Below are 13,294 nucleotides of genomic sequence, written 5' to 3' on the forward strand. Positions count from 1 at the left end.
CTGGTGCAGGTGGACTGACAGCCAGCACCATAACTAATGATGCTCTAGGGCAGGGATATTAAATTATAATTTGCGGAGGTCCGTTCAGTAAAATTTTCTTCCGGAATCGCACGTTTGTGAGATCCTTCACATCATAGCCCCCCCTCTTATTCAGTCCCTCCTTCACATCACCGTTTTCCCAAACCTGTCTCTGCCCCCCTTCACATCCTCCCCCATAGTAGTGTCCTCTTCTGCCCCCCTTCACATCACCCCCCCCCCCACAGGAGTGTCGCCCTCTGCCCCCCTTCACATCACCCCCCCACAGGAGTGTCGCCCTCTGCCCCCCTTCACATCACCTCCCACAGGAGTGTCGCCCTCTGCCCCCCTTCACATCACCTCCCACAGGAGTGTCGCCCTCTGCCCCCCTTCACATCACCTCCCACAGGAGTGTCGCCCTCTGCCCCCCTTCACATCACCTCCCACAGGAGTGTCGCCCTCTGCCCCCCTTCACATCACCTCCCACAGGAGTGTCGCCCTCTGCCCCCCTTCACATCACCTCCCACAGGAGTGTCGCCCTCTGCCCCCCTTCACATCACCTCCCACAGGAGTGTCGCCCTCTGCCCCCCTTCACATCACCTCCCACAGGAGTGTCGCCCTCTGCCCCCCTTCACATCACCTCCCACAGGAGTGTCGCCCTCTGCCCCCCTTCACATCACCTCCCACAGGAGTGTCGCCCTCTGCCCCCCTTCACATCCCCTCCCACAGGAGTGTCGCCCTCTGCCCCCTTCACATCACCTCCCACAGGAGTGTCGCCCTCTGCCCCCCTTCACATCCCCTCCCACAGGAGTGTCGCCCTCTGCCCCCCTTCACATCCCCTCCCACAGGAGTGTCGCCCTCTGCCCCCCTTCACATCCCCTCCCACAGGAGTGTCGCCCTCTGCCCCCCTTCACATCACCTCCCACAGGAGTGTCGCCCTCTGCCCCCCTTCACATCACCTCCCACAGGAGTGTCGCCCTCTGCCCCCCTTCACATCACCTCCCACAGGAGTGTCGCCCTCTGCCCCCCTTCACATCACCTCCCACAGGAGTGTCGCCCTCTGCCCCCCTTCAGATCACCTCCCACAGGAGTGTCGCCCTCTGCCCCCCTTCACATCACCTCCCACAGGAGTGTCGCCCTCTGCCCCCCTTCACATCACCTCCCACAGGAGTGTCGCCCTCTGCCCCCCTTCACATCACCTCCCACAGGAGTGTCGCCCTCTGCCCCCCTTCACATCACCTCCCACAGGAGTGTCGCCCTCTGCCCCCCCCCTTATGCTGCGTACAAATATTTTTGTTAAGTAACCTTATATATTTTTTTGTGACTCACTTTTATTCCATCAGTGATTTTTTTTTTTTTTTTTTTTTTTAACTCAGCTTTTCTTAAGCTCTATTGAGCTGCTTCTGAAAAGTACATTGGGAGCTGTTGTAATTCCAGGTCCCACTGGACCAGAGCAGTGACTGGCAGACACCAGTTCAGCTCGCACTGGACCAGAGCAGTGACTGGCAGACACCAGTTCAGCTCGCACTGGACCAGAGCAATGGCTGGCAGACACCAGTTCAGCTCGCACTGGACCAGAGCAGTGACTGGCAGACACCAGTTCAGCTCGCACTGGACCAGAGCAATGGCTGGCAGACACCAGTTCAGCTCGCACTGGACCAGAGCAGTGACTGGCAGACACCAGTTCAGCTCGCACTGGACCAGAGCAATGGCTGGCAGACACCAGTTCAGCTCGCACTGGACCAGAGCAGTGACTGGCAGACACCAGTTCAGCTCGCACTGGACCAGAGCAGTGGCTGGCAGACACCAGTTCAGCTCGCACTGGACCAGAGCAGTGACTGGCAGACACCAGTTCAGCTCGCACTGGACCAGAGCAGTGACTGGCAGACACCAGTTCAGCTCGCACTGGACCAGAGCAGTGACTGGCAGACACCATTTCGATTGCTGTGCATCTGTCCTCTACCTTTTCATTCATAAGGTAATGACAAAGCAGATTAAGGGAGCAGAAGCAAAACACCAGAAGTTTTTTTGTTCTAGACTTCAGTCTGTTTCTGGAATTACAGGTCATGGCAGCCCAATGTAGATGCAGTGCTAAAATCTCTTATGGTTTAACTGCGAGTCGTCATAACCAATTTTATAGGTTTAAAAAATGGACTTTAGGCTGTGGCTTTCTTCTTCTGATGCCCCACAATACATCAGAACACATCTGTTGGCCACTGAGGCACACACACAAAACTACCTCCGTTATTAGAGCTCCATCAAAATACCCATATTTGCTGCTGGTAGATGGTGTTTTGTAGGATGCAGATTTTAGTGATGATCACTTGGTTCAAGGTCAGTCATATACGAGGAAGCCATTTAGGAAAGAACATTTAGTTCAAGGTGAATTGTACCTCGGGGAATCCTTTTTTTTTTTTTTTTTTTTTTTTTTTTTTAAATCTGTGGCTTTGGAACCAGCCTTGAATGGTTTTGCCCCATGTGACATCCTGTGCCTGGCTTTGCCTGGATATTTTGAAGCTTTAGAAGTCACTTCCATGTATATTCATTTCCTGCCTTATAAAATGTCACCTTTTAAAGCTGCACCCTACAACAATGGGTGAGCACGTCTTTAAACTTTGCTACTACATGACCTGCTCATTCTACTTGGTGGACTGCAACATATTCTTTCCGTGAGAAGCCGAAAAATGGTTGCTTAGGGTAAGCGATAACAGGGTATTGATGCCCTTTTAACAATCCAGTGGATCATGAATAGACTAGATGGATATATTGGTAAAGAGGAAAAGCTCTTCAATGTCCCCAAATGGTGTCCAATGCTGAATTGTACAACTGACTGTGTGTTTTTTTAGGTTGGCACGGATCAGGACCGAGTCTTGCTGCACAATATGAGTCGTAAGGTGGGGAGTTAGTAAGAGAAGTGTAGAATTTTACATCTGCCATGAAATAGCTGCTGGACATTCTTTTCTACGTCTGTCAGTCCTCCTTGCCTCCTCTTCTGAAACCTTCTCTTTTTTTAATATAATTACAATCTACTGTACTATAAAGTAACCCCTAAGAGAAACAATAGTGTGTTTTTCTCAGGTGTGCACATTTTGAGTTATTAAACTGGAACCCCCACTCAATACTTTTTTAAAGATAAAGTTAGGAAGGGTTAATACCTTTTTTTTTGTCCTGTTTTTTGTTGTCTATTCACCTATTAACCATGTTGCTATTGTAAAATGTTTTAGCAAAGCATACCCCTAAAAGAAGAATGTATAAATTGACCACTCCTGCTCCCCCCATAATTGATTTGTTTGTGAGGGCTAGTTCCTCAAAATCGGTTCCTCTGTCAAGAGATTGTACAATCTCCTTTTAGGTCGACCAGGCCCTTGCGCCACATAGTTTGTAAATCTAAAGTTGATTGTACTCCTAACATAGGTGTCCCCACTGGTAGATTCTGCTAACACATTGCGGATTTCACAGCCTCACAACTTGTCCTAGCGTAACTGAAACCGTGAAGTGAGGGATGGTTTCTTCCCGGGGGTACAAAACATTAGTAAAGACCAGTTCTAACCCTTCCCCACTTTATCCAATTGAAACCCTCTCCAGGGTTGCCAGAACAACATTACTAGAAAGCCAGAAGGCAACAAAACTATTGAGAATCTGACTGTAACTGATATCATTTTTGGGTGGCATTACTTTTTAATAGCAGTAATGTGTGCTTCTCTTAAAATCCCCTTTTGTGTCTGAACTTTCACTTTCAGCAGTTTCCTGTCCTCCTCTTTCAAATTTTGTCATACTGGGGGTTATTTACTAGAGCTAGAGAGGGCAAAATTAGTCACAATTCTGCAGAGAAACCAATCAGCTTCCAGGTTTTATTGCTAAAGCTTAAAGTCCATCCTAACACTAAAATCCCTGCATCTACAAATATCTACGATCTAACCTATCTAGCCCTGTAAAGAAGAAATCCGTATATGTACCTTTTCTGAAGCCAATCTGACCCAATCCCAGGCTGAGCTGTCTGCGGCTTCGCTGTGGAGGCGGGTGCAGAGGACACAGCCGACAACGGAAGCCCCATAGTAACTCTATGGGTGACGTCACTCCCCATTCATTTCACAGCCGTTGTCAGCTGTGTCCTCTGCTGAGCTTCTGCCACTGGAGATCAGATCGACTTCAAAAGAGGTATATACTGATTTCTTCTTTACAGGGCTAGATCGTAGATATCTGTAGATGCAGGAATTTTAGTGTTAGGCTGAACTTACACTTTATGTAAACAAGCTGAGGTTAGAAGCTGATTGGTTTCTCTGCAGACTTGAGACTCAATTTGCCCTCTCTAGCTTTAGGATATAAACCCCATAGTGTGCAATATCTGTTTTTCTATTATGGTATTTTGATTGGGTATATTAGAGTACACAATAAGCACTATTATGAAATTATACTGTATAGCCTTGCACCTTTCCTGTTACCTTACATAAATGCACTACTCTGAAAATGAAAACCACTTTTATATAGTAAATAAGGTTTTTGCCTTTGAAAGGTGAATTGCTCTGTGCTGTTAAAGTACAAATATTCATGTAAAGCAGATCTTAAAGTAGATGTAAACTCTTTCTGAATGACACTGGGTTTGATACACATGTATCATAAGCAAGATTTTTTTTTTAAATAAAATACATTTTTCCTTTATTTATTTTTTTATATCATTTGCATCTTAGTGCTGTTGATCCCCTGCAGCCACTTCCCTGTCTACATGCACTCAAGCAGTTTCTACATGGCTTTTCTCAGGGTGGGTTTTCTGATGGGGAAAGCAGTGGGACCATGCTTGTGTAATGTATGTCAAAGCAGAGATTTGTAGTCCTCAAGCATATGGGCTTACAACAGGGTTAACTACACAGAAGCGCAAGTGGGAAACCAGGACAGTGCGTTGATCAGAACCAGCAGGGGTCATTTAAATGAAAGATGCAAATTTAATGCAATACTACATTTTTTTTTTTTTTTCTTTTGATCACTCTGAACATTGCACATAAAGGTTGCTTACTGGCAGTCCCCCTCTGGCGTTGTCCACTTCTTCCTCCTCTGGGTGCCTCCAGCAGCAAGTCGGGTGCTAAGGAGGCTCCTGTGCATGCATGCCTCTGAGCTGGACTGTGTGTGTCCATAGATGCACCAAGCGCTAGTAAGCCACGCCCCTGCTCCCTCCTCACAGGAGTTGAAATGATAGCAGTAGGAGCCTATGGCTCTGCTCCCCTCAATTTCTACTGTGATAGCAGAAAGTGAGGGGAGTGATGCTGGAGACGGCGCTGGGGTGATGGCAGGAGGCCCAAGTGTTTTTTGTGTAGGGGGTTTAGGAGAGGTCGTGGGGGAGGCATTTTTTACCTTAATACAGAGAAGCGTTCAGGAAAAAACATTTGGACTTCCGAGCAACTGCAAAAATATTTGTAACTTATTTTTAGATGTTCATGTATTTTAAAGTGAGTTTTTAGTGATCTGGTTTACATCTACTTTAAATGGTACCTAGAAGCACAAATTGTGCAGTGCGAGAAGTTGACCAATAAATACTCTAAGATCTTAAAGTGTTAAACCACTAAAACTAACATCTCAGTTATAAATGGACTCTGGTGGGCTTTCCTAATCACTCAGGGCCCCAGTGATATCCTTAACCCTTTATTCGTTATTTCATTGACTTACTAAACAGCATGCTTGTTTTACTATACAGAATTACTAATTACTTTTTTCTTGACTTGATTGAACTGCTTTCTTGCTATAATTTACATAAGCAGATCACTCAGTGGTGTGGGAACGAGGGTCCCTACCGCTGACTGGAAATTGGAGGCAAGGGGCGTTCCTCTTCACAAAAATGTTCCAATGCCACGGAAGGCTTCAGTCGAATGTCCTCTTTGCTATTAAACATGGAAGCTGTGAAATCAGGGGGTCAGAAGGAAAAATGTTAGCTTAAAGCCAAGCTGAACTTTCAGTTTGAATTGCCTAAGTAGATTGTAGGTGCATAAAAACAAATTGTGTACAAAGTCGGTTGTCTTTATAAAGCAGCCACATTCTAAGTAGAAAAGCCTTTCCCTTGTCAGTATGCTGTAAAGAAGGACCCTTGCCCTCTGTGTGGAGGCACTCTGCCGGGGTCCCACACACCTCCTGCGGTAGTAAATGGCTTAAAAAAAAAAAACAAACTAACTAAAATGGATCCCCTGCAGGACAATAGCATAATGAGCTAGTGTGCATCGCATACTAGCACAGGGCTCAAGGGTTACTCTCAACCAGTTGCCCCGTTGAAACTACCCTGCCTCGCCCCTAATTCCTCCTCTAAACACGCTCTCATAAATTATCTCATGAAATGACATTTATGTTTTATACAGAATTAAGTTATAAAAATAAATATTAACTTTATCCGTTTCCACCAATGCAGCCTACCTGTGCAGGGGAAGAGAGAGGAGAGCTGCCGCCCAAATGATCAGAACGCGGGGAACATAGCAGCTTTCATTTCAATAGCTGTGTATTCCCCGCCGCGCGCCATCACATACAGGCCCTCCCCCTTGTCCGGGGAACTTTGATAGACAGATCACCCCTCCCAGGGTTGGACGGGTGATCTGTCTATCAAAGTGCCTCGACAAAGAGGGGCTGTATGTGTAAAGCTGTTATGTTCACCGCGCTCTGATCATCCGGGCAGCGGCTCTCCTCTCTCTTCCCCTCCAATCGCTGGGAGAACGGCTCCCATACAACCCGCCTGCCAGCGGTGCACGCCACCCCGCTCCCAGGCAGCCCACCCTCGCCAGCCCTCAAAATCCACTCCCAAATGCGAGCAGGTGAGTGGAATTTTTGAGGGCTGTACTAGCACATTATGAAATACTTACCTTTGAACAAAGACCTCCAGCGGCGCACTGTCACCGCTGACAGGGCTTTCCATCTTCACCTGGTCTTCCTTCTGGGTTCCCAGGCTTTGGCTGTTTGACTAACCAGGCGGCGATGATGTGACTCCCCCCCCCCCATGCATGCACGCAGGAGTCATGCCCGTGGCATGGCTCTCAGTGGATGGCATGCTGTCCATTGAGAGTGTAGTGCGCATGTGCCAGTGACGTTAAAGTGAATACCATATTTAGTGCCTCCCCGGTGCCATGGATGCAGCCTCCCCAGTGCCGTGAATGCAGTCCTGTCCCCTCTGAGGCAGCCAGAACTGAACGATCGCATTATATAACACGCACACGCAATTTTCAGGGTGAAAAAGTGCGTGTTATACGCCGATAAATACGGTATCTCCTAAAAAGTGCCTGTTTAGGAGATATTTACTGTACCTACAAGTAAGGCTTATTGTGGACTTACGTGTACATACAAGTAAACAAAGAGGGCTTTACTACCATTTTAAGGAGTGCTGGCTTTGACTTGGTAGGAGGCACATTGGGCCTGTGCAGAGAGACCAATGGTTCCAGACAAAGAGCAAGGATATTGGTGTTAGACTTTGCACACATTTTTTAAGTTTGCTGCACCTTGAATGTATTTAGCTGATTTAAACAAAGTTCAGTTGGACGTTAATGTGGAGCATTGAAGGAGGGTAAGGGAGATTGGCAACCCTTTTAGGTTTTATTTTATATATTTTATTTTTAATGCACTTTTTTGAGATTTAAAGAATAACTCCACTTTTGTTGATCAAAAATCAATCCCCCTGGGTGGTCAATGTACATTGCAAGGCTTTTTAAAAGATGTTCGGGATTGTAAAAAAAAAAAATTATACTCACCTAGGTGGATGCAGCATCGATCCCCCGCTGTCTCAGCATTGAGAACTGAGCGATCAAACACCACTGATCGCTCAGTTCTCCCCCACAGCTCTGAACAGAGAGCCATGACTGTCAGTCTCCGGCTCTCCCCTCCATCACTTACTGGAGCACTGGGCTGTGGAGGGGGAGGGAGGGGCTGGCTCAGGCTCTCGGCGGATCGCTGTGAGGCTGAGCCCAGTCCCGATCCAGGCTTCTGAGTGGATCCCGACCATGCAGTCAGAATCTTTCCTGAGCCTAGACATGCTGAATGATGTCTGCTGACAGCGAGCTTTAGCCCGCTGATGGCTGAAAACAGATCACAGGAGTGCAGAACGACCTGCACTCCTGTGATTCCCTAGGAGAAGTACAGCCAAAAAGACTTTGGTCCTAGTTCTCCTTTTTAATAAACTTTTGTTGCAGAGTCCTCCCTTGTTCTCTTTCAGAGAAAAAGCTTTTTGTTTTCCTTTGGATATGAATTCTGAATAGGAGGATCTGGTTCATTATATTCAGCTGGTGCACACTCTGTGTTCTCATGAGAAAAATTGCCTGCATCCCTTTAGAAGTAGTTAACCCTCTGAGTATCTCACTAAAACTTGGATTTCTACGACAGCAGATGCCTAAGATTTGACTTGTTTCTTAGTGCAAATTTCTGGAAAATCAGTGAGCCAATCACACAAGCAGGAAATTACATTTCCTGGGGTGTTCTGTTCACCAACAGTGTACAGAAAGTCTTTAGATTGCCATATTGCATTTTGTTTTTCAGAAAATGTCATCGGCTGCAGATTCAAAATGAAAGGTAATTTTTAATAAACCATAAATAACATGGTTTGTGTAGCAATTGTATATTCTATACTATTCTTTTTTTTCTCATGAAAGTGGAGTTACCCTTTAAGTCTGTTATTAAAGTGATGAGAACACTTAATATTTCTGGTAGTTGAAGTGTAGGAATTTCGAGATCCTTTAACATGGATAAAAGACATCTCTTTGCAAGTGCATCTATCCTCCTTATGTAGGTAAGGACAGTGTTTACTTCCCTGTTGCCGTTCTTCACAGCTTTGTCCACTGGTAAATGAAAGGTCCTCAGGTGATTCGTAAAGTTTACGGTTCATTAAATTGTAATCTGACAAAAACATAATTCACTCTTCTTTTTTCTTTTTTTGGTTTCAGAAACGTAAGGCTGTGGATAACGGTGACTTGGATCCCCATTTATCAGCCAAAGTTCTGAGGCCTCCACTGGTACAGAGTCCTCCATCACCGCCACTACTTCTCCTTCCACCTTCTCCATCATCAGGTCCACCAACGCCGCCACCAAGCACGCCACAGGTCCCCCATGTCGGCAGAGAAGACAGGGCAATGCGGCGGCAACTGACCAGAGAGAAAGAGAATCACCCGAGCGGGCGAGAGCACGCCGAGGCTGACCGGGTCTGGCATCGGAGCTCCTACCACACCGTCACACTACAGCGGCCCCCAAAAGAGCTGAGTAGTTCTTCAATTGTCCCCAAGCTGCAAGCCATTACACCAAATTCCCGACATCCCATCCGCCCACCGCCTCCTCAACCACCAGACGATTATTATGATGACGAAGACGAAGAGGAGGATGATGATGAGGAGGATGATGAGGAGGATGAAGAAGGGGAAAACGGCCTTATGTTCGGACAGAAGAAAGACCAGCTGTCCATTCAGAAGGATGTGTGGCTTTCTGTCTTCCAGTACCTCACCAAGAAGGAGCTCTGTGTGTGTATGAGGGTCTGCAAAGCCTGGTATAAGTGGTTAGTGCCTGTATTCTTGTATGCTAATAATTGTCATGAACCCCTTTGATCTTAATAACAATACTACTTATAGGGTACCAATATGGCATTAATAGAAGGGGCATGTTTTCTATACACTCCAGTTGTGAAGGTATCTCTTGGTCACTTAAACATGCGCTAAAAAAATGGGCTGACCTTCCCCTATGACAATTCTAATGCTATGCTGTTTTGCTGAACCAATGACTTCTCTAATTTTGAGTCACTGCCTGCAAATAAGTTTGCAGTCCAGTTTGTTCTTTACCATGACATTTCAGGCTACATGCTTATTCCGGGTCGATGCTCAATATTGAAGCCTGTATTTTGCAGCTCATGCCTAAAATGTAGGCCGCAGCATTGAGCCTATGGTACTCCATGGATTTTTTTCTACTTAGTGCGGTACTGAGGTAGAGCTGGTCAGATGACATTTTTTTATTTTTTAATATATATTCAACTCCTATGTATGTGTTGTGTTCCGCCAGCTTCACACAGTGCATTTCCCAAAGCAGGTGATGTAAGACTGGCCATGCACTGATTTCTTTTGAACAGACATTCATATGAAAATTCTCATCACTACATTCAATGACATGACAAATATATCAAAGTACTTAAAACAAAGTTTGCTTTTAACAATTGATTTTTGAGTGGACTTTCCTTAACAAAAAAAAACATTTGCTGTTAAATTGTTCGTTCAGGAAACATTTTCCATCCTGCTTCCTCTAATTTTCTCATTACATCAACGAACACCGGTTTGACCCCACAATTAGAAAATCAAATGCTCTTAAAATAAACGATTTTGGACGTACTAGTGTTTGGACAGTTCAAGTTCAGTGCTCAGAAGGTCATCAGTGGTCACCTTTATCTTTCTTCCAGTGCACGTTCCCTTTAGCAAAGGTCCGAGGCCAAGTGAGCTGAGGACACAGAGCAGTCCATATGCACCATACTTTAAAAAGCTAGTAATGAATAAATTAAAGTGGTTGCCATTTTTGTTTGGCAGAGAGCAGAGCCTCGGGGGCTGGAGACCATGTCTGTGCTGCCCCAGCTGTGAGGTCCAGTGTGAGGAGAGTTGACTGTAGAGTTGAGAGGAATTCTCTATCCTATATTTGTGTTAGCCATTTGATTTGCTAGATGTTGAGTAAGTTAAGGTGTTGTGTTTCAGCGAGTGATCGCTATTATGAGGTTTCATGCTTCTATACCCACTTAGGGAGGACTTTTTGCTGAACAGCTGTTTTTGTCTTATAGGGGATGTGACAAACGCCTCTGGTCCAGGATTGACGTCAGCCGCTGCAAGTCTCTGGTGCCTCAGGCCCTAAGTGGCATCATTAAAAGACAACCAGTACAGCTCGACCTGAGCTGGACAAATGTATCCAAAAAGCAGCTTACCTGGTTGGTCAACCGATTACCCGGTGAGTACAGATTACAAGGGACAGTGGGCCTTCTTTTATTCAAAGCAACAATGGCACACGTTTAATGGGACCAGCCTCTTCCAATCTTTTTACATAACAGCACTCAGACTGGGAGAAGGGGGAGCATAACTGGGAGCCAATCAGGTTTGTTACATACAAATAATGCTGACAAGGGCTCTGCGGAGGAGGAGAGAGCAGAGGGAATGGCCTAATCGGTATGCTGCTGCTTATTCACTAACCAGTTAACATGCTGAGGGTGGAGAGAGATTACACCACTGTATTTCTACAATCTATTACAGAAAAAGTGGCGTCATTGTTCGCAGCTGTACGGTGTGATGTGTACATCTTAATGGACGGAAATACAAATCCTTTATCGGGAAAAAGTTTTTTTTTTTTGTATGTGTATTTCATCTGTTTAGCAGTTTATCTGGAATTACACTATTAAAAACTCCTATCTATGCTGGATCTTTCTGCCAGGAGATAACAGAAAAATTGAGAGTAAAAATTGCTTGTATTGATGTGTAATTACACAAGTTTACAGGCATCTGGCCTTTCCAACTACTGGCCAGAATATTTTTTCTAACCACTGCAATAAATTTATATGCATAAACTTGAGTAAATTTTATGCTCATAAGCTCCTCCTCAAATGCAGCTTTTGGGGCAATTTTTTATGCTAAACTGCTCTACAAATGTGTTTTTTTTTTTTTTTTAATCTTTTTACAAGTGAGAATCTTTTTTGAGAATTGGCAGCCGCTTACATGGCAAGTACAGCTTTGGCCATCAGCAGTCAGGGATAGATGAGGGAAGAAAACTATCCTCCTCCGATATAGACCTGTGCATATACAGCGTTAAGGAGATGAGAGGAGTTATGTAGAGCAAATATCAAGGCAGGAATAACACATCCAATCACATATCCTTAAAAGCAAACCGTAGTAAGTAGGACATTGGAATGACAATTGTGCAGTAGAGTTATAAACCCTGTACCTTCAGACATCAGATCTTATTAGCAAAAGGAGAACAGGAGGGAGGGGGTTTGGGGGGGGGGGGGGGGGGGGAGTAGAGGGGCCAGAGACCAAAGGGAAAAGAAGAGTGTGAAGGAAGGTCTCCATTGCCCCCCCCTGGACATAAATGTACCTTTTAAAGCATTTGTAACCCTAAAAAAAATAATAATAATGTTCCTGTTCCTTTAAAACTTTAATAACAGCATAGTGCTGTTGAAGTGTAATTGTGCCCTTTTCTATGTTCTAAAATACCTGGTTGATTCTGCCTGTTCCTATGTCCCCCTGTGTGAAGTGACCACAGTAATCATGGCTGCTGATCCATGATGCCGTGGTCAGTTTACCTGACTCCGTCATCCCGATTTGTGTTCTGATTGTCTCCCCCCTCCCTCCCTGCCTGTCAGCTCCAGTCTGTGTGAGAGCCGATCTTCTGCTCCCCCGCCCCTCTATTCTGCTGCAATACATACCCCTGATACTTGTATCCTCTGTTTTATAGACCTATAAAGTACCGTGCCTTTTTTTCTAAAGTGATTGTAAAGGTAAAGAACAAACTACAGCCAGCCCCTCTGTTCTCTCCTACACTGTGTGATTTTTTTTTTTTTAAACAATGCCTGTAAATACTTTCTTTGCTCTTTTATGGTCGGTCACGTGACCTCTGGCTCCTCTATTTCTCCAATCTATGGGCTCTGACCTCAGCCAGGAAGGTCACATGACCGCTGTGACCGGCCAGAAGAGATCAAAGATAAGGTATTTGCAGGCTTCATTTTACAAAAACATTTACACAGTGTAGGAGAGATTAGTATAACATAGGGGCTGGCTGTAATTGTTCTTTAGTTTTACTGCCAGCTTCTAATAGCAGCGGGAGGGGAGGCAGCTGAGAGGGAGAGAGACACACACAGGAGCTGACAGGCAGGGAGGGGGAGAGAGGAGAGCAGCGGGATGAGGAAGGCACGTAAACTGACTACTGTTATCGGGGATCGGCAGTCATAATTACGGTGGTCAGCGCACGGAGGGAGACACAGGAACAAGCAAGATCAACCAGGATTTTTACAGCTTAGAAAGGGGCAGATTAGACGGCACAAGCACTGTGCTGTTTAATCTGCTATAAGGGAACTGAATCTCTCCCCCTTCACAACCACTTTAGGCCTGGTTCACACCTATACGTTTTTTTTTTTAGTGCGTTTTCAGTTTTGCAGAAACACTACAGTCCATTTAACATGGTTTCCTATGGGTCATGTTCACATCTATGCATTTTATGGAAAGGGCCCGGGACTTTTTTTCAGTTTTTGGTTCCATAGATTTCAATGGATCAAAAAAGTGTATTGAAAAACACAAAATACACCTGGAGTATGCAAATTGCA

The 13,294-nt window shown here is 45.3% G+C and overlaps 1 protein-coding gene across 2 annotated transcripts in view; it reads left to right on the forward strand.

Annotated features, from left to right (window-relative positions):
* Positions 1 to 13,294, forward strand: part of KDM2A (lysine demethylase 2A) — a 162,339-nt gene that overhangs the window by 134,561 nt on the left and 14,484 nt on the right. Inside the window, exons 17-19 of one of the 2 annotated variants that reach the window (XM_073597085.1) lie at positions 2,862 to 2,909; positions 8,913 to 9,514; positions 10,772 to 10,935. In XM_073597085.1, the coding sequence (XP_073453186.1) occupies positions 2,862 to 2,909; positions 8,913 to 9,514; positions 10,772 to 10,935 (814 nt within the window). The remainder of the gene's footprint in view (positions 1 to 2,861; positions 2,910 to 8,912; positions 9,515 to 10,771; positions 10,936 to 13,294) is intronic. The other variant, XM_073597086.1, reaches the window with a different exon arrangement.

The sequence above is a fragment of the Aquarana catesbeiana genome, linkage group LG08, assembly GCF_042186555.1.
Source record: "Aquarana catesbeiana isolate 2022-GZ linkage group LG08, ASM4218655v1, whole genome shotgun sequence".
Classification (NCBI taxonomy): domain Eukaryota; kingdom Metazoa; phylum Chordata; class Amphibia; order Anura; family Ranidae; genus Aquarana; species Aquarana catesbeiana.